The sequence below is a fragment of the Prionailurus viverrinus genome, chromosome E3, assembly GCF_022837055.1.
Source record: "Prionailurus viverrinus isolate Anna chromosome E3, UM_Priviv_1.0, whole genome shotgun sequence".
Taxonomy (NCBI): domain Eukaryota; kingdom Metazoa; phylum Chordata; class Mammalia; order Carnivora; family Felidae; genus Prionailurus; species Prionailurus viverrinus.
In genome coordinates, this window is record NC_062576.1 from 2,419,707 (window position 1) to 2,446,154 (window position 26,448).

Here is a 26,448-nt window from a genome sequence, read left to right on the forward strand (position 1 = left end):
GAAGGAAAAAAACACGCTTGATAACAGTAGTGGTCGAGACCGGCAAAGATAATCTCAAGCAGCAGACGAGGACAGGAAAGTACTGGCAGGGACACGGGGCGGGGAGTGAGGACGTCTCACGTGAAGCCTGAAGAGAGCAAAGTGGAGGCGTGGGAACGTGCTGTGACACACGGAGAAGATGGAATCGTGTTGCCCGCGGAAACGGCCTCTGACTCAGGAGACGTGCCGGTCCGCGGCCGGCTGCAGGCCCTGGCCAGGGCAGCCTGCGGCTCACCCCAAAGCTGGCGGGGCACCTGGGTGGCTCGATGGGTTAAGTGTCCGACTCTTTTTTTTTTTTTTTAATTTTTTTTTTCAACATTTATTTATTTTTGGGACAGAGAGAGACAGAGCATGATCGGGGGAGGGGCAGAGAGAGAGGGAGACACAGAATTGGAAACAGGCTCCAGGCTCCGAGCCATCAGCCCAGAGCCTGACGCGGGGCTCGAACTCACGGGCCGCGAGATCGTGACCTGGCTGAAGTCGGACGCCTAACCGACTGCGCCACCCAGGTGCCCCAAGTGTCCGACTCTTGATCTCGGGTCGTGATCTCACTGTTCTTGGGATCGAGCCCCACGTCGGGCTCTGCACGGACAGTGTGGAGCCTGCTGGGGATTCTCTCTCCCTCTGTCTCTGCCCCTTCCCTACTCTCTCTCTCAAAATGATAAACTTGAGAAAAAAGCTTAGCTGGGTGTGGGGCACAACCACACTGGCTGGGAGGGCTCCAGGCGAGTCCAGGGCCTTCTGGCTCACGGCCTCAGACACCCTTGAACCCCAGCGTGAGCCCGAGACGTGCAGACCAAGCGGACCCCAGAGGGAGGTCCCAGGACTGTGGTTTCCGACCGAGTGGCCTTTCAAATGCTTTGTACCTACATGTCGGTATGCGCATTTCCTTTTATTCTGAGTTCTTTTAAAGCAGAATCCTCAAGGAAGGAAGGATTTAACTCATGAGTCTCAAAGCCCCAGCTCCTGGGGGGGGGGGGGGTGGCGAGCAGGGGGAGGAAGCCAGTGCCTGGTGGGTGGGAGCAGGGAGTGAGGTGGACACGGCAGGTGCCTCGGAAACGGGAGCTCCATCTGGTCTGGGGTGAGGAGGACCGGGAGCCCGCGACACCTCCTTGTGCCAGAAAGCGAGGGTGCACCAGCAAGACCAGAGGCACGGACGGACGGATGGAGCCAGACGGAGCGCTCCCACTGACCGAACGTGGGACGGGCTGAACGCTACCAAGGTAACAGTAATCCCTCTTAGACGCAGTGATGCCGCCGCCCCGCAGAGCGTGGGGGGAGGGAGTCTGGCTGCTGGAGCCGCCACCACACAGTTCCCTGTCCTGCCATCAGTGCTTACCTAGTACTCGAGGGAGGACAGCAAAGCCTTGACCCTGCCTTTCCAGAAGGCCCCGGGGCTGTGCTCTGCGGACCAGCTGATCAGGAAAACTGCTTTACAGAAGAGTGCCGGCCACTAAGCCGGGGAGGGGGGGGGGGGGGATCTGAAGTCCTCCCGCAACCGTGCAAAACAAAGGGCTGAGCTAAGGCGCGTAAGGCTGCTGGGGCCACCGGTGAAAGGCACGTCACGGGTTCATCAGCGGGGAAAGGCGTTTCTTTACAGCGGCAAACGCAGGCAGCCACCCCACCCAGTGCCTGCAGCTAGATGGTGGCGGGATCGCCCGGTGTCACCTGTGGGAAGGGAGACCGTGCGCCCGGAACCACCTGGGGGGTGCTCTTGCCAAAAATGTTCAACCTGAAGCGAGTCAAGCCTGTGGACCTAACCTGCCCCTTCCAGGAGATAGAGGGGACCGACAACAAGTGAAGGGGCATCCTGGGACACCTGGAGAGGTCTGAATATGGAGGCGACACCAGGTGACGTCAGAGTCACTGCTGCATCTCTGGGGCATCTGACGGCACGTGCTGCGGTCCGCTAGGACATGTCCTCGTGCTTACATGATGCAAGCCGGACCCTCGTAACGCCTGAGCCTCACGTCCACGTGGCGCTGGGGAGGAATGGTCGGAATAGAAAGGAAACGTGCCTACGTGTCAACTACGGGTGGGTCGGGTTGGTGGCAAGAATTCCTGGAATGCCCGAAAGTCTTCCAGCCCTTCTAAATGTCCTGTGAGCTTTTGTGATGAAAGTTTGGAAGAAACAGCAATTTAAAAAGCCCTCCTGGCAGCCTTCTGATATTCAGGCAAGGAGGGGCCTCACCGGGGTTTGTTGGTTCCCTCGGGAGAAAGCACCCTGCCGTGTTCTACAAAACCAAAATCCGGGGAGCTCTCTCGGGGCATGCCATGCGGCTGGCGCAAGGAGACGGGCCCCTCGTCCCAGGAGCTTAGGAGAGGGCCCCAGTCCCACCCCCCCCACGGCCATGAGACAGCGCCATGAGACGGGGGCTCCTTGGGCCCCTCGCCCCAGTCTCCCCAAGCACAAAGGCGCTCGGCATATACACAGCCCCTGACTCCCTCCTCCCTCTGGCTGAGACCCTCTGGCTGAGACGCACACGCTCCGGAGGCAGGTTTTTCAGTCACAATAAAATGGCCCACAGCCCAAGCTGCTTCCTCCCAGGCAGCCGCAGAAAAGGGGCTCCTCTGGGGGTTTCAACTCCAGTTGTTTCCGAGATGGATCCGCTTCACTGGGGATCCCATGCTCCGGCCCGTGCTCAGAGGGACGGGGCGGTGACTCCAGAATGCGGCCGCCCTGTGTGCCAGGTCACTTCCTTCCCCGCAGGACCCGCTCCCTCCACCGTGGGGCCAGGTGCTGGTGTCTCCCTTACCCCCGAGACATTGTCCTCAGCCGTATCCACGCTGTCCCTCCCACATGTTCCCACATGCCAGCTGCACACAGCACAGAGCCCGCGTGTCGAAGGGGCCCCAGGGCCACAGACCATGGCAGGGCCTTCGTGGGCTCTCACCTGGTGTCTGTATACCCTCCACCGGCTCTGCAGGATCCTGGCGGCCGTGTCTCTTCGCCCCTCGGAGCAGGTGGAGGGGGGCCGGGAGAAGCCCTCCTCGCTTGTATCTGGCTCAGAGTCCTGCTGAGAGGGCCTGCTGGTGGGAAGGGAAGGTCGGGGTTCTTCCGGGGTCTGCAGGAAATTCAAGGTGCAAAGGATGATTAAGCCGGGCAGGGAGGACGGAGATCAGGTAAGGTGGCACGATCCAGGCAAAGCTCGTCAGAACGGGCTTTCAGTTTGGAGGAAAAATCCGTAGCCACACGTCCAGCCTTGTGACATCGTTCATGTCTGCAGAAACGTGTTGCTAATAAACAGATTTCAGGTAGGTCTTCATCCACCCCCCTAAACCTGGGGCGGGGGCAGTGCTCCCCTGGGGAGCTCCCCTGGGAGGCGGCCCCTTCAACCTAGGCCGCACTTCCTGAGCTCAGTAACACGTGTGCGTTACCGCCAGGTTCACCGGCTTTTCTTTCCTTGGTTTTCTGGCCTAAGACACTGACGGCAACAGGACTCTGATTAAAGGAAACCGATGTCTCGCTTGGTTTTGGAGATGAAAAGAATTGCTACTTTGATCATTGAAATAAACCTGGTATCTACCACACTGGAGGGTCCAGATTCATGGTCTGCAATAAGAATCAACATACTGGCCTGTTCTCACCGATGGAGACACCTGTGCTGGAGAATGCTCTCGCAGAGGCTGAAACTTAAAAACTGAAACTGCCCTGGGTCCAAGGTGCCCGGCCCGCCGTGCAAGCACCAGTGCCCCCGAGCCCATCGGCCACTGTCACCAGCGCCTCCCGGCTAGCCCGGGTCCTCCTGCTACCTCACCTCAGGGGGCTTGTCTCCTTCCCCAGTCCTAATGCACCCCACATCTCTGCTCTCCTGGGGCCAGATGACATCTGTCATCGTGTGACCTGTCCGTGCCTGTGCTGCTTACACTTACCTCTGACCTCCAACCTGCCATTTGCCTCACGCACCTTCGACACTTGGACATGTGTGACATTTGGTGGCAGGCACCTGGCACCCCGCCCCGGGTCAGGTCTGCTCTCTGTCTTAGCCTGAAGCTCACACTAAACACGCAGGGTTGGGGACAGGATGTCCTCACCAGATATCCCTCCTTCCCCTGTAGGGCCTCCTCATCCTCCTCACCTGCTAACAGACAACCCTTCAGTGAATGTGAAATCTGGGAAGGACTTGTCAGCTTAGCTAAGACTCGGATGCTAGTTCGAAAAGTCACTTAACTGATGGTTAATGAGTTCAGAACTCTGGACTCAACACACACAATTTATGGAAATCAGTGGTGACGATAAAAGGGAATTGGATTGCCAACGTCGGAGCCAGGAAAATCCTGGGGACAGAGACAGCAGAACCGTCACGTGTCCGCCGAGAGCCCCACCATGCCCGGACAGGAAGCTGAGCCCAGCTGAGCCATACCTCCGGGGTCATTTCCACGGGGTCATCTTTTTCTTCTCTCTTAATTTCTTCCAGTTCTTGAAACTTCTTGGTAAGTGTTTGAATTTCCTCTCTAACGTGGGAGGGAAAAGACGCCATCTTACTGGCCACCGTGCTGTGACACGTGTCTGTGTGACAGCAGCGATGGCCGCCTGTGGAGCTGGCAAGGCCACCTGTCCCAGGACGACATGGGGTCTCTGGCTACCACCCCTCCTACACCTCGGGCCGGGCCGGTGCACAGGACTGCGCTTTGCGGTCTGTGGGTCACCTAGATCTGGGGCCCGGAGAGGGCGGGGACAGAGGACGTCTGGGGCCAACAGCACTTCTGGACCATGGTAAGAGTTCTGAGGCCACGAGGGACAAATGGGCAGGAATTATGTGTGTGTGTGTTTGTTTGTTTTAATTTCTTTATTTTAGATGGGTTTAGGGTGGGGAATCCCAGGCAGCCTCTGAGCTGTCAGCACGGAGCCCGATGCGGGGCTCAAACTCACAAACCGCGAGATCGTGACCTGAGCTGAAGTCAGACGCTCAGCCGACCGAGCCACCCAGGCGCCTCCTACTGGGGGCTTTTAACAAACAATGTGACTGGAGGAAAATACGATGTGTGCCTTCACTACAGGTGTCTGAGGCCAAGCAAGAACAACTCTTCCCCGTGTACCTGCCCTTTCCCGTCTCCTTTGATCCCGCCTAGTCAGTTCTCCTGCAAAATATTTTCATTCATTCCAGTAGTCTGTGTCTGACTTACTATTCTGAGTGCTAGGTATTTCTGCTCAGGGTTCTCACCTACGTTTGGGGGGGCATTTTTTATTGAGGTGAATTTCGTACAACATAAAATTCACTGTGGCCAAGTCTGCGATGAAGCGGGTTTGAGCACCTCCACAGCATGGTGCCGCCGCGCTAAGAATGCTCCCACCACCCGCACCCGTCGGCAGCCCTTTCCGCACCCCCGTCCCCCAGCCCCTCTCCCTGTATTTTGGAATCCTACACCAGGGGGCCTTCCTGTCTGCTTCCTCCACATGCCACGAGGTTCGTCCCTGCTGTCACACGTGTCAGAACCTACTCCTTTGTATTCTTTCCTACAAACGTACTTGTTTTTCCTATCTATTCCTCAGAGACGGGCTTTGGGGCTGTTTCCACTTTCTGGGGACTGTGAGTAGTGACCCTGAAGGAGCAGGAGGCTCTGTCCTGGGAGTCCTGATGGGGTGACCCCCCATGGTGGCTGCACCGCAGTGAAAGGTGCGTGCCGAGGACCGGGCATCGTGCCAGGGAGGCAAACACCGGCCTGATCGTGAGCAGCCCTTCCCCAGAGTCAGGATTTTTACTCCGAAGGAAAGAAAGAGCCACTGCAAGATGTCAGGGCGCGGGGTGTGGGGATCGGGCTGGGGTTGTATAAGAGCCACTCCGAGAGCCGCGCTGAGGAAAGGCAGGAAACGCTTGGAGTCGTGCGACCTCCACAGCCTCTGCCTCTTGTGCACTCACCTCAGAGCCTCCTCTCTTCCTCTTCTCTCCTCCTCCCCTTCCCTCACGCCCTCCAGCTCCTTCCGCAAGGTGGCGTTTGTCTGTAGCAGCTGTCTCACTTCCAAACTGAACACACAGAAGCAGAGACGGTTCAACGTCACAGGAACACCGATCCTCACCCAGCAGGAAGGGCTTTCAGAAAACATCGCGCAGCCTGACCTCCGTCCCCGTGACGGTGGATGGACGGCAGGGGCACTCGCTCATAGCTACACAGAGCCGGGAACAGACCCGAGAGGCCCGCCGGCCCGGTGGTGGTTCATCCAGGTATTTACTGGGCGCCTGCTATGTGCCAGAGGCTGTTACGTGCCCGGGATACCGAGGTGAGCACCATCACACGAGCCGCGGGCTCTGCTCGCGCGGGTCTCGCTGTCTCATGGAGACGGGCGTTATCCCGACAGTCACCCAATCGGGTATGTCACCCCTATCTGAGAGGACTGCTGAGGGTCCTGCCCGCGCCACACGGGGCTGCTGCCTGAGCTGGGGCCCTGAGGACGAGGGGGGTTACCCCATCACCTCCAACGAAACTGCTGCCCGATGGGCTTTCTTGGGCCCCACAGGTGGCACGTGGCTCCAAGACAAGACCTTTGTCTGACCTCAGCTCCACTGGTTCCAAGGTTCGTTTAATCTCCACAGGAATCCGAGACACCCTGACTGTTTAGCAGAGCCTCTGTCACATAGTAAGGGCTCAGCAAGCGGAAGCTATTATCATGCCGTGTGACGGCTGAAGAGAAAATCGCAGATGTTATTTATCTTTCAAAATGACTAGCCCCATTTTTGAAACCTCTCATGAAACGCTAATTTTTACAAAGGACCTGCCAATTGGCATAGATGCGCCTGGATTGGAGGAGAACAAGGGGAGTGTGAAGGGGTTTTCCTCTGCCATAAACAGGCACCAGAGAACTTAGTCAGCTTAGGGAGGCCTTCTCAGACCTAAACATGCCCACGATCACCAGGGGGTGTCGTTAGACACAGAGTCAGATTCAGGAGATCTGGGTCTGACAAGGTTTTGCGTCTCCAACCAGCCCCCAGGTGGGTAGGGCCGAGTGCCGCATCCCTAACCAGCTCCCAGGTGGCCGGGGCTGAGGTTCTGCATCTCTAACCAGCTCCCAGGTGGGCGGGGTCAAGGTTCTACATCTCTAACCGGCTCCCAGGTGGGCGGGGTCGAGGTTCTACATCTCTAACCAGCCCCCAGGTGGGCGGGGTGAAGGTTCTACATCTCTAACCGGCTCCCAGGTGGGCGGGGTGAAGGTTCTACATCTCTAACCAGCTCCCAGGTGGGCGGGGCCAAGGTTCTACATCTCTAACCAGCCCCCAGGTGGGCGGGGTCGAGGTTCTACATCTCTAACCAGCCCCCAGGTGGGCGGGGTGAAGGTTCTACATCTCTAACCAGCTCCCAGGTGGGCGGGGCCAAGGTTCTACATCTCTAACCAGCCCCTAGGTGGGCAGGGCTGAGTGCTGCATCTCTAACCAGTTCCCAAGTGGGGAAGCTGAGGTTCTGCCATCTCTAATCAGCTCCCAGGTGGGTAGGGCCAAGGTTCTACATCTCCAACCAGCTCCCAGGTGGGCGGGGCCAAGGTTCTACATCTCTAACCAGCCCCCAGGTGGGCGGGGTCAAGGTTCTACATCTCTAACCGGCTTCCCAGGTGGGCGGGGCCAAGGTTCTGCATCGCTAACCAGCTCCCAGGTGATGCTGAGGCTGCTGGTTGCCCAGGCCACACTCTGAGAGATAACCCTCATCTCAGAAGATGCATGGGTTTGGCTTAACTCATAACACAACTTTGACCAGAGAAGCCACTAGCGGACAGCGGAGGAGACAGGAACATTTTTAGGAGGCTACAACTCAAGACACTAGAGAACCAACAGCGAATAAGCAAACTCTGCAGGCTTTTCCTTTCAAACTCTCAGGGTCACACTGAACGCTTCACAGCATGTCTGTCTCATTTGGTACTTAGACGAGATCCCTTAAACATACCGCTGATTCTAAACCTTAAAGAAAATCTAACTGATGGCCTATCTACCTCACAAATCAATGAAGGTAGATTATTCTCTAGTGAAGAATTTGGGAATGGCTCTGGAATGGAGTCAAGAGATTTGAATGACACCTCCCCTTCTTTCAATAACGTGATGTGGCCAATTGCTATCTTGTTTTTACCACTGAAGTGGCTCTTATCTCACAAAAAAGATACAGGACTTTTCAAGCACATGAAACCAGGCCAGCAGTTACTCGAGGAGCTGAGCACGTCTCCCGAGTGCGCCAGGATGGCCGGACTCCCGCCGCGACCCCCTTCCAGGGCAGAAGGTGCTGGCCGAGCCTTGCAACCTACTCTTTCTCCTGAAGCTGCGTCTGCAGCGCGTCCCGCTCGCCTCTCAGGCTCCGCACCGTCCCCCGAAGACGCTCGCTGTCCTGGTGCCGGTCACATCTCGGCTGCTGGGGCACGGTGGAGCTGGACGCAGACTGCACGGGGGCGTTTGACTTGACCTCTTCTGAAGCCTGTGATGTGGGGCTTTCCATCGAACTTATTTTCTGGGGGCAACAAAGGCATTTGTTAGAAGTTCTTTCTCATTTTCCTTTGTGGTTGTGAAACCCAAGGAAGACCGTGACCAACGGAAACTGGTCCCAGGCGCGGGTGTGGGCCAAGCTCTGCGTGTGACCTCACAAGCCGGGATGGCACCACGTCACCGGAGCCCGGCGGGCAGGTGAAGAGCACCCTGCCTGCAGAGCCCGGCCTGGCACGGTGGGGGCAAGGCGCCGTTAACAAGATGGAACGGAGGGCACGTGAGAGGCGAGCTCATATGCTTTTCTTTGGGCTCATGGACCCTACCCTTTCTTTAGGATTTCTGGAATTTTCAGCCTCTGTGCTTTTAATCTCATGTGATAGCCCGGTTTTGCCCGCTGAGAGGGACTGACTGAGTGGCTCCAGCTCCCCGGTGATAGTGGGTGTCTCAGCCGAGAAAGCACCACCCCCTGGGCTTCCGCACCACCTCTGGGTAACCACCTTTCCTAACAAGGTTTCTTCTGAAAATACCCACAGTGCATAAAAACTCAGGTTTTCTGCTGTGTAGATCTGTAGTTACTTGATGCTTCCTTCTAGGTTTACTCCGGTCAGCCAAACCAGGGGACAGCTCTCACCGTTTCACCAGACCAGTCAGCAGACGCGGGCCCTTCTGACCCACTCCAAACAAGCGGACTGAGTACTGACCAGAGGAGTGAAATCAAATCTGCAGACCCACGGCAGGTATGAGGAAGTATTAATCTCCCCAACTTTCTGATGATAAACAAAGTTTTCCGACTCAAGTATTCAGGCCGCCTGGTTTCTGGAAGGCCCTAGGACCACCTGCCTCCATCCCTGGTCACACAAGGAGTCCAAAACCGTGGGCCATGTGACCGTGGCTTGGGCACCTGTGACACCAGGGACAGGAACGACACGACCCGTGGGTCTCGTCCAGACCTGCACGGAATCTGCTCATTCCCATCTGCATCGCGTGCCATGCGGGGGACAGCCACCATGCATGTGCTGAGAGCATTCTGTGAGCAAAGGGCTCATCTGCGTCCCCACGTTACAGGGCGCCGGCTTCTCCTGGCGCTCGGGCGGGTCAAGGACGGGCAGCTGAGAGGCGCACACTCACTTTTTCCAGCTCCGCGATCCGTCTCAGCAGCCGGGGCTTACTCCACTCCGTGTAACCTGATGGAAGCAATGGCTTTAAGAGGTGAACTTGGCACAGCCATCCCGATGGCCCCGTCAGCCCCGACCGCCCACCTCCAGCACAGCCTGTGAGTGTCCCCTTCGGCCGCGCGGCGCCTGGCAGTTCGTGCAGGAAGGGTGCCTCCCAGGGCGGGAGTCCGTGCCCACACTGTGGAGCTGGCCATGCCGATGGCCTAAGACCTCAGTGTGACATCCACACCTGATCGTGCGTACCGGTCCGAGACAGAACTTCTCAAGGCCACACACGAGTCCGCGCTGTATCCTCCGCCTTCCTCCCTCCTCCCGGCACTTCCTTCCCCGGCGCTCTGCGCTCCGTCACCGCTCACCCTCTGCACCCTGCTGCGTCGCACCAGGGGCTGGACCCCAGGCCCTCCTCTGCTCTCCCCACTCACTGGGTGTGCTCAGTCCCAGCCCGGTCCTCTGCTTGCTGTTGCCCCCATGTGGGCATCTCCTGCTGAGGCCTCCGCCCTGAACTCGCAGATGCACCCACCTCCACTTGGACACCTTTTGCGCACCGCAGACTTGACACATCCCCATCCCCAGACCTGCTCCTCTCGCCGTCACCTCCACCTCACGAGGACACCCTGTCCTTCCAGCAGCTCAGATAAGAGCTTTGGAAGCCGGCTCCTCCCTTCTCTGAGGCATCCGGAACCCGGCCACCTGCCACCCCTGTGGTGCCCGGGGTCGCCAGCAGCCCCCATGGGGACGCCACGGAAGCCCTGGTCTTCCCACCCTCTCTTCTGCACTCTCTTCTCCACTCGGCACTTGTCACCTCTGCCCCAGCCCCCAGGGCCCGGGTGTGGCCTTCACGGCCTGGCCCCACGACTTCCTTCTGCCATCATCGCCACCACCCTCCCACTGCCTACATATGCTGGGCACACTGGCCGTGGGCATGGCTGTCCCCGAAGACCCTACTCACAGGTGCACGCCACTGCCCCCGACACCTGCTGTCCTTCCTATTTCGCTCCGTGGCACTTCCTGCCACCAGACCCATAACTGACCTGCTGGCTTCTCCCTCCCAGTACGATGTGGCCTCCACGAGGGATGTCTGCTTTTGTCTAGTGCCCTCCCCAGCTACCTGCAAGGGTGCTTGGCTCACAGCAGGTGCTCCTTAGATCTCGGAGTCAATTTTGGTGTTGCCCAGCAGTACGCATCTGCATTTCTGGCAACTGAAATAGGGGCGTGGGGTTGCCAGATTCTCCCACGTTTCGCCACCTGCGTCCTTCCTCAAAGAACCCGAGACACGGCCTCTCCTCGAGCGCCCCTCCGCGGGTGGCTCCCGGGCCAGTACCCTTCGTGGTGGAGACGGTGGGGGAGTTGCTCAGCACACGGTCCAGGTCTTCCTTCAGGCTTTGGTTCTCCTCCGTGAGCTCCTGGATGCTCCGGGACAAGCTCAGGAGGGCGCTGCTCACTTTCTTCGGCCTCTTGACGCCCAGTCTCTTCTCCCCCGGAGTCCTGGGAACAGCAAAGCCAAGGGCTAGGTTTGGGTTTCTAAACCTGCTGGATAAATGCCTTCAAGGGGGCAGCTACACGGCACCTGTGGGTGCCTGTCTGTGGCTCAGAGTGCTCTCTGCAGATATCTGCAGTGGAACAGGGAACCCTGACACTTAACTACAAGGAAGCAAAGTGCTGTCCCCCAAACAGAAATCTGTGCTCATCCATCAACCTGCAGAACAAAACACTGTATTCGATACTAGTAATATATTTTAATCGTATCACGAAAACGTTTGTGGGAACTCACGTTCTCTCTCGTTACGTAAATAGCCGTACAATAGCTTGATTTGCCTCTTATCCTACAGAGTCTAAAATACAGTCGGTCCTCATTGTTCAGATTCTGTATTTGCAAATTTGCATTCTTGCTAACACTTAACGTGTGACCCCTTCACAGCACAGGGCCACGGCTGGGTGGTGGACAGTCTGAGGGACAAGTTCCCGGTGGCGGGGGTGGGGGGCAGGAGTGGGAGGCAGGGGCGGGGGGGGGGGTGTTGGGGGGGGGGGGGACAGGCACCCAGCTTGGCTTTCACTGCCACCGTCGGGCTGTCCACAGGCGGCACCTTCACAGCCTGTTGAGTACATGCTTTTCACACCTGGGTGCTTTCGTTGGTGAGTTCAGGGTTTAAAGCAGTCCCCTTCACAGCGCTCAGGGGCTGCCCCATGTTCCTGCCGGGGCTCGGGAGAAGGCTGCGATGGGCCTCGTGAGGAAGCCCGTGTGTGAGGTGCTGGCTGACACGTGAATGCACAGACAGGCTAGCGGAAACAGGTTGTGTGCTGACCAGTGGGTGACGGTCCTGCGGCCCAAGGCACCTGCTGCAGGAGCCTACGCGGCACGCGCCCCGGGGGCGATGGCTTAGCAGATGCGCCCATTCCGTGTCTGCGGACACTTTGCGGGGCACGCCTGCTTCAAAGAGCAAAGCAGCGGCTGTCCTGTACGGAGAAAGTCTGCCAACCCCGAAAAGAAGGAAGGGAAGGCCGTGCCTGGCTCAGGGCGGATGCCTGATTTGAGTTCGCAGCTCAGTGCCGAGGCAGTGACGTGGCCAAATCTGTGAAAAGGGAATCTTCGAGACGGGGAACCCCTGATGTCTCTAATAAACTTCTCGGGGGGAGATAGACTTGTACTTGGCATTAAACGCCTTCTTAATAAGGAAGTCCTGCTTGGAACAACAGCGCTTTCTAATTCTAAGCTGGAGGCTGTTACATAGCAGGAATTAAGGACTCAGAGCATGGGGAGGTGAACATGCGGTTAGGAGCCAGCACGTGGCTGTGCGTCACCGTCCCAGATGGAAACCGTTCACAGACTGATGCAGGTGCGTGCACTGCTCCAAAGAGAAGGGCAGTGCACGCAGTTCCCGTGTCATGTCTGCGCTACTTTCGGGACCAAACGTGAAACACGGTTCCCGAGGAGATGATCATACTTCTTTCCCGTGGTCTCGGAGCTCGCCAGGAGAGTCTGGAGACGATGAATCTGCAAACGCCAAATTAAAATACGTTACGGTACAAAACGAGCACGAAGGAGAACGTGCTCTGAAAAAGTTGTGATCGGGTTCCTGATTTCTGCCTACGTTGCTGGGATTCACGTTCAAGCTGAGACGGAACGGAAGCGCAGGGAGCCAGGCGTGGCCGGCGACCGCCCAGGTCACTGACTTCCCCTCCCCGAAGGGCACGCACCTCCTCGTAGTACGTCTCCATGGCGATTCTCATCTCCTCCAAGTTAGTGGTCTTCATATCAGTCTGCAGTTTGCTAGAAACCCAGTTCACAGTTAGTAGGGCAGCGCCGGCCCCCCCCCCCCCCCCCCCCAGGGGCAGGGCAAGGGCAAGAGCGCTTCCCAGGACGTCAGCGGAGGAAGGGCTTGGCAGAAGAGAAGCGGGCTGGGCGGAGACCCACGGAGAGTCCTCACAGCCATGGGCCCCCTTCTGTGCAGAAGCAGACTCCCTAAAGCTATTCCTCACTAAGGGGGGGGGCTGTTGTGGAAGAAGCAGCGGGGTACCCGTGAAGCCTGGGGCGAGGACAGCCGCCTCTGGGGGCGGTGGGAGGCTCCTTCTGTGAGGAAGGAGCGTCACCCCCGACCCGTACTGCCAGCACCCCCCACTCAGCATCCAACAGACTTCAGATAAAAAGCTCTAGCGAATCGAGGTGCGGAGTCCAGGGTGCCGAAATACAGAAGAAATCAGCAAATAATACAGATTTTTACAGGGGACGATTTCAGCAGAGGAACAGAGAAGGGAGAGACGCAGGGAGAGAAAGCGGAAGGGGACTCGGGCGCCTCCAGGCAGGACTCTGCTCCGCACGGCACCACCGGGACCACACGGGACCAGGGCAGGCCGCTGGGGTGCCAGCGCCCACGGACCCACAGGGAGATGGCACGCGGTCCACACCAGACCGAGGACAGAGAGCAGGGCTCAGGTGCAAGGGGAACAGGAAAAGATGAAAGGGAGACGCCGTCTGGGTGATGTCTGAAGAGGCAGCTAACACCTCCTTTCGTGGTTTTGGCACCAAGAGGATGCTGGGACAAGGGACGTGGGACGGAGGGTGGCGGGCGGGGACTGGGGGTGCAGTCCCAGCAGACAGAGCAGACGCCGCTGCCGGGTACGAGGGGAGGCGAGCGGGCACGCGGGCTGGCTGCAGCCAGCCTCGCCGGGGCCCGGCCGAGGACACCCTGCGGAGCCCGCCCCCCCCCCCCCCCGGCCCACCCCCTGCCCGCCGCGCGTGCCCGTACTTGATCGTGTTGTCCTTCTCCTTGCACTGCTGCTCCAGCCTCAGAATCCTCTGCTTTAGCCCGTTCACGACCTGCCAGTCGAACACGCGCACATCCAGTCGACTGCTTCCGCAGTCCACGAGCTGCCCCTCCCTCCTGTCCCCAGGCTGGGCTAGGCGTCCCCTGCCCGCTGATCCCGCCCCACTTGGTCGCGGCTTCTCCCGTAGTCCCTAGGCGCAGCAAAGAAAGGGCCCGGCTGTCCGGCTCTCGGCGCAGGGCGGGGCGGGGGCAGGGCGGGGCGGGTGCAGAACCTCCCCCCCCCCCCCCACGTTCCACACTCGAAACACACGGATGCACCGCCATCACGAGATTCAAAGGACAACTGTGTCCACGGTATCCCCTTGGGAGTGAGCAGAGCTGACCCCCCACGACCCTGAGCTTCACTCTGGGGCACAGAAGACCGCGTGCGTCTCGTTGTTCCTTCTCTCTGCCAACCCGTCACTGTGGGGGACAGCACCCTTGCACTCCTGAAAGAATATCCCCTTCTTTCTTTCTGGCTTCCCAAACACCTTCCCAGTTGGATTTTAAACTAACTTTCAATTATGTTCAGTAATACGTGAATACATCTTCTTGGGGGAAAATGAGAACATATATCAGACTACGGCCCTTGACCTTAACCCCCCTCACCTAATGCTGTCATCAAGCGAATTTGTGTCCTCTAGACCTTGTGTCGTGCATGTGCACCCACTGACATTACAGCATCCTACCGCACAGGCGGCCACGTGGTTTTCTCATGCCACGAATGGTCCTGGTGGACCATCCCTGTGGGGCCGCACCCCTACGTGACTTCTGCCCGGTACAGTCATACGGTGTGGACACCCATTCCTCGATCGATGAGGCTTAAATTGCTATTTACGACCAAGACTTCAGTAGAAACCACCCTTCTTATGCATACGTGCAGACGTTTCTTGAAGGGCGATGCTCACCAGCCCAGTGCTCACCAGCCCAGTGCTCACCGGCACCTTGTTCACCAGCACAGCGTTCAGTCACAGGACACGGCAACTCCGAAGGGCGATTTGGCAGCGGGTGTTAAGGTGGAAACTGCACACACCCAAGGATCTAGAATTTCTACTTTCAATCAACTTTAATTTTAAAAAAGCCGGGGCGCCCGGGTTGGCTCAGTCAGTGGAGCATCTGACTCTCGACATCAGCTCTGGTCGTGCTTCTGAGGTCGTGGGATGGAGCCCGGGGTTGGGCTCTGTGCTCAGCACAGAGCCTGCTTGGGATTCTCTTTCTCTCCCTCTGCTCCTCCCCCACTCACGCTCTCTCTCAAAAAGACCCAGAAAACCCGCAGCATCAGAACAGAAATGCAGAGCCCTTTCTCTAAAAGTATGCATTATTTACAAAATTCTAAATCCTCAATCACGCAGCCATTTCTGAACATAGCTGTACTCATTTATATTCTTAAAATTTTTTTTCTTCTGAAAATGTTTCCATGTGGCATCATTCAAATTGTAATGGTTTCTCCTCAATGTTCGCCCCCAAATCAGGCAGCTATAAATTTCCTTGTGTAAAAGGCTTTTTATACTGGAGTTTTTCCCTGAGACACAGCTCGAAAGAGAGCAGTACCGGGCAAACGGAAAGCACAACTTCACGCCATTCCTCTGCTCGGTCACACCAACCTAAAACACAGTGTCTCAGCTCTGAGCATGCCCGGTGTTCTCAGTCCTGCTGCCGCTGCTTTTGATCATTTGTGTTTATTCTGCTGGTTAGGTTTTACTCAGGGTAGCTTAAGACGTCTTTTCTCCAATATTAACTACCGGAGGAACAGTGGGGACCAAGGCATGGTACTTGTGGATTCACTATAAACCCAACCTGGGCAAATCTCTCTCTCTTTAAAAAAAAAAAAAAAAATTTTTTTAATCTTTATTTATTTTTGAGAGAGAGACAGAGAGTGAGTGGGGAGGGGCAGAGAGAGAGGGAAACACAGAATCTGAAGCAGGATCCAGGCTCCGAGCTGTCAGCATAGAGCCCGACACGGGGCTCAAACCCACAAACTGCGAGATCATGACCTGAGCCGAAGTCGGATGCTTAACCGACGGAGCCACCCAGGCGCACCATGAACAAATCTCTTAACCTCAGTTTCCTGAGTTTCAAAGTGGGGATCGAGGGGCACCTGGGCGGCTCTGTCGGTTAAGCGTCTGACTTTGGTTCCGATCACGGTCTCGTGGTTCATGGGTTCCAGCCCTGTATTGGGGTCTCTGCTGTCAGCACAGCGCCTGCTTTGGATCCTCTGTCTCCCTCTCTCTCTGCCCCTCTCCCGCTCACACTCTGTCTCGCCTTCTCTCAAAAATAAGTAAACGTTAAAAACAATTTTTTTTAAATAGGGACTGAGTCCCTATCACAAAATCCAATGAGATCATGCTCAACTGTTCGCTGTCTAGGAGTTGCTATTAAGCTGAAAACGATTTTCTCGTGGAAACACTCCGATCTGTGCTCACGCCCTGAAAGTACTTCCTTCGTGCGTCCTGGGAACGGGGCCGGTGTTAACCACCTATACAGAGCCGACTGCACGCTTTCCATACAGGCCCGCATGGATTCTGTGTGTCGCACTGGTCAGCGTCCTCCCTGCTGCCCCGTCATGTTGACTCAGTTTCCCCTGTAGTCCCACGGGGCTTTGTTGCAAATGTTGCATCATCACACCCGAAAGTCACCTCGTTAATGTTATTTGATTCCTTGGGCTCAGTGGTCTCAGAATTGGATCCCTTCCAGGTCCGTCTGCATCTCACTCTTCTCGAGAAGTGTGCTTCCTTGACTCAGCAGGTTTCTCGTGGTCCTTTTTCTCCACCGCCGCAGCCCTCATCACGGAATGGCACCAGTGCCGTCACCTTGCTTCACTCGCTGTGCTGTGTGTTACGCGGCCCCGTGGTAGAGCTGGTGTGTGTGTTAAAGTGTTAAAGGCTTTATCCTATCCCGCTTTGTTTCTTCAGCGTCTCTGGTTCAGTGTGGTGGCGGGGGACGTCACCACCGCGACCGCTGTCCTCTGCTGTGCACCTTCTGCCCTGCGCGGCCTGCTCGGTCTCCCCTCACGCCCCCAGCAGCGCCCGCAGCGTCTTGTCGTGAGCTCTCCGGCTCCGCGGACGGTGCTTTAGGGGCTCCTGGGCCCTGGCTCCCTGTCACCCCTCTTGCACAACTGCATTAGAGGAAAGGCGTCCCTCAACTCTGGGCTGTTTTGAGATTCAGACTTCAGCGGGAAGGTTATCGGTCCTGCTGGAGTCGGTACTCACCCAACCAGCATCGGGCCTTTTCTCTGCCAGAGTCCGAACAAAATCCGGGTCCTGCGGCAAGCAGACGGAGAGATGAAGACACTGGCGGGCGGCCTCTCCCCCCTGCAGCCCGAAGAGCGGGGCCTGCGCCTTCCCTGCCGCGGCCGGGCGCCACCGCTGCGGGGCCACGACTTACTCGGGGTGGGTCCAAGAGCTGCTGTATCTGCCGGTCCTTCCTGCTGTTCTCCTCCTCCAGGCGCCGCAGCCTTGTTCTCATGAGGTCCACGTCACTTTTCTGCACGTGCAGGGACTGAGAGGAGACAGAACCACACACACACACACACACACTCGTGCACACGCGCACCCCAACACCCAGGTGAAACACAAGTCGGAGCAGAACTCGCGAGGTGGCCCGGTTCCCGGTCAGGGCGCGTGCGTGGCGCTGGGGGGAAGGAGGTACCTGGTGCCTGGGAACCAGGGGGGATGCCGTCAGGTGCAGGACCACCCGACGTGAGTAGGAATGCCCCCTCCCTAAAGGCAGCCCCACACAGGCACGCCGCTCTCTCCCACGCCCACCTGAGGGAGCCCACACGTGTCACAGCACGTGTCACCAAAACTCATCCGAGGCTAACGTCCACTTAAAACTTTTGACCTCAGCTGGGGCTTGGGGGGGTCAGAGTGGGGGCCCCTGCCAGTTGTTACCAGTCTGCGGTGAACGGAGGGAAAAAGCCTGAGCAGCTGATTTTTCATGGTACTAAAGTGATTCAATTCCACAACCGCCCTCTTTAGAAAACTCTCCTCCCTCCTACTTTGGGCTTCTGTCGTCCTTTTAGGAAATGGTGATGGTAGGGGATTTTTCATTTTTGTTTTCCATGTCCTCACTTGAAAAGGCCTTCTCCCAGGGCGTGAAACCGCGAGGCCTGGAGAACACGAGGTTCAGACGTGCCCACAGCCCGCACGGGGACAGCCAGGGCACTCAACCAGCTTCCGGCGTCAGCCTGCATCCGAACTAGCCAGTTAACCTGGAAACACCCTTCTCCTTCCAGGACTCATGAGGCGTAGAGGAGAGACAGTGCCCGAACGAACCCAGCCCCCACCACTGGCAAGCGGACTCCCAGTGTGCACTGCAGAGAGAGAGGCCGGACAGGTCAGCTGCAGGCCTCCCGCTGGCCGGACCGCCATAGTGCTCCAAGAGACGAGGGGACCCTGGCACTCAGTGAGTGTTTAATGAATAGGTAAGTTCATGCACAGCCATTGGGAAGGAGAGGAAATCTAATAATGGGAATTCTGCTTCCGGAAACGGGGTACACTCAGTGTTCCCTACTCCTGCAGCCATGGACACTGTATGTAAGACAGATGTAAGAAGGCTCAGAAGGGTGGACAGAAGACAGACTAGGCTGGGGCTCAGGACCCAAGCAGGGACTGCAGAGCCCCCCGATTTTCCTGCTGCCTCACGTGTCCCAGACGGGAGTGCTGGGGAAGCCAACAGCCTGGACAAGCCCACGGGCACAGACAGGAAAGGGGCAGCCTGGCCAGGCAGAGAAGGCACGGGTGATAACCGCTCCACCCTCAGGCAAACACAACAGAACCTGCAGGCCTCACCCCTGCCAGCGAAGGCTGAGCCGGGAGCCAAGCCCCCCACCCCTGCCAGGCTGTAGTGAGGCACGCTGCCTCCTTGCGGGGGGGGGGGGGGGGGTGGTCAGAGGAGGCCTGCTAGAGCATCAGGACTCTCACTCTCCAGGGGTCATGAGGCCACATACACAAAATAAAGTGCAAGACTTAAATCCTAACCTACCAAAAACTACATTAAATATAAATGACCCAAACAAACCAACTAGGAGACAGGAAGTGGCAACGTAGATTAAAAAACACGCCCAACTGCATGTTGTCTGCAAGAACCTCATTTCAACATAATGTGAAAGGAGGTCGAAAGTGAAAGGATGGAAAGAGAGATGCCAGCGAAGCATCAACCAGCAAAGGCAGGAGCGGCCATGTTAGCATCAGACAAAGCAGAATTCGGAGAACAGAAAGGACATGGCGACTCTACAGGCCAATCCACAGACAAGACAAGAGACCATAAATGCGCCCTCGTCAACGAAAGAGGGAAGACGTGGGACTAAAGAGGAGGCAGAGCTCCCCCCACAGTGTCACGTACTGCATCAGTCCACGTAGAGAACATTACCAGGATGCCAGAATTACAGAGCTGGGGGGAAAAGCCAGTGGCCGCCAGGAGTCAGGGATGGGGAATGGGGTGGGAGGCAGGTGTGACCACAAAGGGGCAGCTGGAGGGACAGCATGCCCGGTGGCGTGGGGCAGCGTGCGCGCAGGGACACGGGTGCACACACGCGGCAACAGGGCACGGAACCGGACACGTGCACCAAGTCCACGTCTGCGGCCTGGCTTTGACACTGCGTTGACTGCCGGGGGAGACGGGTGCGGGGGGCCTCTGTGCCATCCCCACCACTCCCTGGGATGTTCTGCACTCGTGGCCTCTTGCGGGGTGCCGGCCGTGGCACAGAGTACTCCCTGGGGCCCTGCGCTGATGGGCGCACCCACGTCGCGACTGTGAAACCGTTCCTGTATCATCCCCATTTTTCAACAGGAAACCGAGGCACCGCTTGCCACAGAAAAACAACTCTGAAGCTCAGAGTCCTGGAAGTGAAATTCTCCTCCCCCTGCGTTTAGAAGCCTAGACTGATTTTTCCCATAAGTCCGTGACGGGAAGTTTGAATAAAGTCAGTATCGTTTTACCCAGAGACCACTTCCAGCTCCAGAAGATTCCTTTCAAGACTGCTACTGCAGTGATTATTCGGGGTTCCAAATGAGGGCTCTCCCCACAATAACTCTGACACACAGCTGTCCTCAGGACAGGGAGTGCGATGCTCCAGCAGCACCTTCACTGCTGGGCAGCTCCCATGGGGGAGCAATCTCTGGACGGCTCCTGACATCGGAGCATCTTGTCTGGGCCGCCACAGAAGGGCTGCGTCTCATGCACGGGGGCCCAGACCGGGGGCTCCTCGGGTAAGATGGCTCGAAGACTCCTCGCCGTGGCCGTGCCCTTGGGCGTGCTGGCTGCCCACGCCCCACCTAACCTCTGGTGCCCAGACGGGCCATGGCCCTCCAGATGCGGAGGAAGTGAACCCTGGCCGCTTCTCCAGGGGCACAAGTATGCACGTGGATGCTAAGAGCAGTGTGGCAGCAGTGGTTCCGTCGAAGGCGATGAGGGTGGCGATAATTTATTCCAGTGCAATTTACACCATAAGGAGGAGGAGGTAGCACGGGGCAGCAAAAAGAGCCTTGGCCTTGGGAGGCAGGTGGCCTTGGGGGAAGTCCTCATTCTGCTACTGGTTGACCTTGGACAGACTACTACCTGGTCTGAATCTCGAGGTCATCACCGGCTAAGAGCCGTAAGCTCCCTCAGACTCCCGTAGAGACCCACTGAGCTAGGGAGCGTGGACTGTCCGGTTACCACCGAAGAGTCCACACGTGGAAGGCTACTGATAACAATGACGCCAGTGGCCTCGTCTGATGCCAGATCTCTGTGCAGAGGGACTGTGATGTCAACCCCGTCTTTCCCATTTTCCGTGCCGTGCTGCTGGAGCAGAGCACACATGGAATCTCAACAGTGGAGGCCTCTCCTGCAGCAGGCTCTAGGTGGGTCTCCCAGCTTCCAAGGCACGGGGCCAGGGTTTAAACTCAGGTGCTCCTCGAGGCGCCTGGGGGCTCAGTAGGTTAAGCGTGCAACTCTCGATTTTAGCTCACGTCACGATCTTGAGGTTTACGAGTCTGAGCCCCAAGTCGGGCTCCCGTGCTGACGGTGCGGAGCCTGCTTGGGATTCTCTCTCTCCCTCTCTCTGTCCCTCCCCCATCGCACGTGCGCATGTTCTCTCTCTGAAAGTAAATAAACTTAAAACAAAACAAAACTCGGGCGTCCCTGCAAAGCTCACGTTCTTTCCACACGGACACATCTCGGCACCGATCCTGACTTTCGCGCCCGTGGTTACGGAAGGCTCTTGCGGTCTAAAACCAACAGAGGACGGACAGAACTACTACCTTCTTCAGCTCAATGATCTCGTCGTACATGTCTTCCTTCTCTCTGTAGACAGGGGTCCCGGGAACGTGACCTGGAGGGGGACACGCAAGCGTCTGAAAAGATCATCTGAGGAGTAGACGGGATTCTTGGCCGTGCCTTAAGAAAATCCCGGACGTTCGATAAAAAAGAAGTCCAAAGCATTTCACCGGTGTAGCTGGACCGTGATCACTCCCGGAACAGAAGGAAACCAACACCGACAGTGAGTAGAAGGGTGAAGCAGGAGAGAACGGAAAGGTGTGAACACAGGGCTTGCCTGCAGGAAAAGGACAGAAGGGGGACAGAAGGAGAAGTGATACATTTAGATTCTAAATCGCAAACAAAACAAAAAGACAAAGACAGACAAACAGCAGCCCTTCCAGCGCTGACAGAGGGAGGCAGAGAAGCAGACTCGGGTCTCCGAAATGCACCTGATAAACTGAGACTCTACAACATTTAAGCCCAAAGTAGAACTCGGAGCCAGCAGGAAGGGGTCGGCAGGGGGTCAGGGTGACAGGGGCTCACCACGATCCCTGTGGAGGCCCACGAGGATAGCCGTGAGAGCCGGGGAGGAGACATGGGGAGAGACCAGACAGAAGGATGGAGACAGGACAACAGACCCAGGCTTTCTGGTGAGATTTGGGGTTTTCACTATGTGCAACTGTTATTTCTAGTACTGTCCATCCGATAAATCTCAGCAAGCCTCCGAGTTACAGGGGCAGGCCCGACTGGAGCCTGGGGACACGTCACTGTCACGTTAGGAGGGCAGAGCGGACTTGCAGGGTCCCCGTCCTCTCTCCACGGTCTCGTAGGGACACAGCCAATACAGGAAGCCCAAAATCTCACTTTGTCAAAGGACAAATCCCGAGCTTTCCCTTACTAGTGGCCTCGTCACGGTCAACACGCTCACCATTGCTGGCAGAACGCCTGAGATTGGACCTCTTCACTCTTAAGGCTGCTCTCAGATAGTCGGGAGTAGTGCTGGGGGGGCTGGCCCATGCCTGCTCCAAGGTCAGGGCTGACTTCAGGGGCTGGGTCAGACTTCCTGGTTTGAACGTGCAGGGATTTAATATGACAGGTACAGACAAACACAACGGAAGATTTTGCCTCTACTGATCAATGCTCACGGGGTGAAGAAAGCTTAAGACCACAAGCAGATGGTGGCAATCAGTGGGATGCTGATAAAAATTTTTGGCTCTCAAAAAATAAAGCCCAGATCCGGAGCATTTGTCTATTTCCACAGTATTAATAGTCCTATGATGTCCAATTTCAGGCGGCCAGCGTGACATCGACCGGCTCACCAAATTCTTAAAAGTTTAACAACTGGCTCTTGCGAGTGGGTAGGAGCTGGGCCAGCAGTGCTGGGACGTCACAAGACTCCAGGGATAGCGTGCCACACCCGCAAACCGTCAGAAACCACACTTACGTGTGCCGTAAAGATTATGAGGCTCAACGTCTTTGAGAAGTTGAAAAGCAACGTCATGCAAATAAGTCCTATTACGAACTTGATCTTTTAAAAAAATTTTTTTAACGTTTATTTTACTTTTGAGAAAGAGACAGAGCATGAACGGGGGAGGGTCAGAGAGAGGGAGACACAGAATCGGAAGCAGGCTCCAGGCTCTGAGCCGTCAGCCCAGAGCCCAACGCGGGGCTCGAACTCACGGACCGTGAGATCGTGACCTGGGCTGAAGTCGGACGCTTAACCGACTGAGCCACCCAGGCGCCCCACAAACTCGATCTTAAATCACCACCCGCCACTCGTCAAACCCTCCTCTGGAGCGGGAAGGGCCTCTCTGTCGGACCGACCACGTACACGTACCTGGCTTCGAGCTTCCCAGCCACAGCTTCTGTGGGGTTAAGGACATTCTGTTACCAAGAGGCATGCTTGCTGCCGTCCTCAGAGACCTCCAGGATGCCACTTTCCTCGGTTTAGAGTGATAAGGTGACTCTAAAAAGCCAATATATGGTTTCAGACGGGCAAGGTATCGATGCCTCTCAACATTTGTGCTTTAGGGACACAAAAATGGTACCAGAACATTCATAAGAATATTCTGACAAAAGTAAAAAACACACAGCGTATGGTTATATGCTACATATTATATAGCTATATCACATAGTTATATATATATATATATATGGAGTGTGTACATACTTCTGTTTGTTTTTGCGATTTTATTATAAAGACATAACATAAAAGGAAATTTATCTAAAAATCCAGTCATAATTCTACCAGTATTTGATGTTCCCAGATACAGGTGTATTATAGTCACAGAACAGTGAACACACAATTTTGTCCTTTGCACTTAACGGTATAAATATTTTTCACTTTGCTACCTAGGGACACAAGTAATACTATCTAGAACTTACTACGTAAAACAAAAAATGTAGAAGAAATGAGAAAAAAATTACCTTTCTGGGCATTTTTGATTATGTTATTCATACAAGGGAAACATGTTAAAGTTACTTTTTAACCTGGGATTTCATCTCTTTAATTATGTAAAATCGGACACATTTATGCAAAAACTCAGTTGTTCGTAAACCATGTTTATAAGTAACAAAGAAATTCCTGTCTATGGTAAGTCCTGAAAAACCTAAACAAAATCTCTAAGTTTTCTCCATGGCTTCAAAATTTAGGGGAGATTTCTCATTATAATTTGGGACGAGAGAACAGACTCGTTAGACCTGGACGCATTTTCCCTCAGCGGGACCACGGCGCCCCGGCTTGGGGGCATGCCTGAAGGCCTCCCAAACCCTGTCCATTTAAGTGCTCACTTATAAAGTAAGCTGGCCATCAGGGGCCAGCTCCACCAGTAACATTTCCCTCCCTGGCCCACGTGAGCTATCAGCGACCGGTAAGGATCCCTCAGGAAACACGCACGCACGTGGACAAAAGTGGGAAGGCAGAAGGAAACAGGAGTCGGGAGATACGAGATACTTGGGCGAGCGGGGCTGTGAGCAGCAGAGCCCTGGGCCCCGGAATCCAGTCGGGCCTTCAAGAACAACACTGGCTAAGTGAACGAACGGGACACGTGGTTGCCGCTGTCCCGGCCCAGGAAACCAGACAGAAGCACACCTGCTGGGCTGGTGTCCCAAAGGCCGCTACAGGAGTGGGCATCTGAGCGGAGATGACTCACCCGGTGTGAGAGGGCTGAGCCAGCCCAGGGAAGGGGGCGCCGGGGTGCTGGGGAGAGGACCCTGAAGGGCGGGGGGTGGAAAAAGGCTCTGAGGACCAGGGCTGGGCCATACGGGACTCCCAGCGGGGGCTGCGGGGAGAAAGCACGGGGGAAAGCAGGGGTGCTGAAGTTCAGCACCCCTCGACTTCTAGATACTTCTGGGGCTTTCACCATTCTAAGTTATGTGAAGCACGACTCTGACGTTTACAGAAATGAAGATACAAACAATTGGACGATTACTATTTGAAACACTTGAAACGCTGATATTCAGTGAAAGCAATTAAAGATGTTCTAATATTTACCTTGTAACCGGAGAGAACTTAAAACAAAATGGTTCTAAAACAAGAAGGTTTAAAACACACACACCCGCCCTTCACATCAATTCTCAATTCCTCCATGGAAGGAGAGGAAGGACATCAAAAACCCAAACGGATAGATTCGTTCTTCCTTTTTCATTTTTTGGAGAGAGTGCGCGAGCACAGAGGGCAGGGAGGTCCAGCGAGAGGGAGAGGGAGAGGGCGAGGGAGAATCCCAAGCAGGCTCCACGCTGATAGCGGGGCTTGCTCCCACAAACTGAGATCGTGACCTGAGCCAAAATCGAGAGTCGCACGCTCAACCAGCTGAGCCACCCAGGCACCCCAACAGATGATTTCTTTCTAACGTTTATATTTATCCGTAATACAAAACATGGTTTCTTTTCTGGGCAGGAATTTATCTAATTATGTTCTTCTTGGGCTAATGAAAGTCCAATCGTGTTCTCTGAGTGCATCACATACACACAGGAGACGTTTGAAATACACTCGTATGGAAGAAACGTAGATACACGCATACGGAGGTCAGAGACGGCCACGGGCTTTTGGGTAACAAAAGGAAGCCCATCCGGGATTTAAGCTCTGTCGGAAAGGCGTTCCTAAGCATCAAATTCACACGTGGTTCTCTGTGCACTAGAGCAGTGTCGGAACGGCCCGGACGAAGAGGGGCCCGGCTGGCCGTCTGGACTGAAACCCCATCTGCCACGACTGAACGCTTGTGCCCCCCGGTCGTATGCTGAACGCTAATGCGAACCCTAACGTGATGGTGTCGGGGTGAGGCCTGGGGGAGATGATTAGGTCATGATTAGGTCCCAGAGCTCCCTCACCCCTTCCCCCACGTGAGGTACAACCAGGCCGCGGCCGCCCACAACCTGGAAGACGCCTCATCACAACCACCGTGCTGACGCCCACCCGAGTCTTGGACTTGGGCCTCCAGGACTGTCGGAAGTAAATGGCTGTTATTCAGAAGTTGCCCGGCCTTCCGACGGCTGTCGGGGCAGAGCAACACCCATCCCCGCAACACCGTCCCTAGCAGGCAGCCACCCGCATGACCACGGCCCAGGATGGTGTCTCCCCGCAGGGGATGGGGAACACAGAACCTGCCCACAGATGCAGCAGGGCAAGCCCACCGGGAAACCACTACACCCGCTCCGCACGGCGTCCACAGCAGCTCTGACTCAATCCCGAGGGGATGAGGCCTTCTGGCCGAGGCAGCGTTCGGAAGACACAAGCGGGTTCAGAGGACGGGGAAAGAACCCAAGAGGCCAGAGCACTGCGTCTGCAGGAGGCTCCTGGGACAGCGGCCCCTGGGAGCTTCAGCCCCCTGCTGGGCCTCCTCCCACGGGGGCCATGGGGGAAGACAGGGACCCCGAGAGTGCCGGCTCCCAAGACCCCACCACAAGGGCCACGGGGGAAGGTGGGGACCCCGAGAGTGCCGGCTCCCAAGACCCCACCACAAGGGCCACGGGGGAAGGTGGGGACCCCGAGAGTGCCGGCTCCCGAGACCCCACCACAAGGGCCACGGGGGAAGGTGGGGACCCCGAGAGTGCCGGCTCCCGAGACCCCACCACAAGGGCCACGGGGGAAGGTGGGGACCCCGAGAGTGCCGGCTCCCGAGACCCCACCACAAGGGCCACGGGGGAAGGCGGGGACCCCGAGAGTGCCGGCTCCCGAGACCCCACCACAAGGGCCACGGGGGAAGGCGGGGACCCCGAGAGTGCCGGCTCCCAAGACCCCACCACAAGGGCCACGGGGGAAGGCGGGGACCCGAGAGTACCAGCTCCCGAGACCGC

The 26,448-nt window shown here is 56.5% G+C and overlaps 1 protein-coding gene across 5 annotated transcripts in view; it reads right to left on the reverse strand.

Annotated features, from left to right (window-relative positions):
• The window catches only part of IQCE (IQ motif containing E), a 42,910-nt gene that overhangs the window by 9,135 nt on the left and 7,327 nt on the right, over nucleotides 1-26,448 (reverse strand). For 2 of the 5 annotated variants that reach the window (XM_047837857.1, XM_047837861.1), the window contains exons 4-17: nucleotides 22,991-23,119; nucleotides 22,082-22,216; nucleotides 21,156-21,226; nucleotides 17,299-17,412; nucleotides 17,124-17,174; nucleotides 13,858-13,928; nucleotides 12,809-12,881; nucleotides 12,556-12,605; nucleotides 10,935-11,098; nucleotides 9,567-9,622; nucleotides 8,264-8,463; nucleotides 5,901-6,005; nucleotides 4,404-4,494; nucleotides 2,934-3,104 (exon numbers count right to left, since the gene is read on the reverse strand). In XM_047837857.1, coding sequence (XP_047693813.1) covers nucleotides 2,934-3,104; nucleotides 4,404-4,494; nucleotides 5,901-6,005; nucleotides 8,264-8,463; nucleotides 9,567-9,622; nucleotides 10,935-11,098; nucleotides 12,556-12,605; nucleotides 12,809-12,881; nucleotides 13,858-13,928; nucleotides 17,124-17,174; nucleotides 17,299-17,412; nucleotides 21,156-21,226; nucleotides 22,082-22,216; nucleotides 22,991-23,119 — 1,481 coding nt within the window. The remainder of the gene's footprint in view (nucleotides 1-2,933; nucleotides 3,105-4,403; nucleotides 4,495-5,900; nucleotides 6,006-8,263; nucleotides 8,464-9,566; nucleotides 9,623-10,934; nucleotides 11,099-12,555; nucleotides 12,606-12,808; nucleotides 12,882-13,857; nucleotides 13,929-17,123; nucleotides 17,175-17,298; nucleotides 17,413-21,155; nucleotides 21,227-22,081; nucleotides 22,217-22,990; nucleotides 23,120-26,448) is intronic. The other 3 variants (XM_047837858.1, XM_047837859.1, XM_047837860.1) reach the window with 3 other exon arrangements.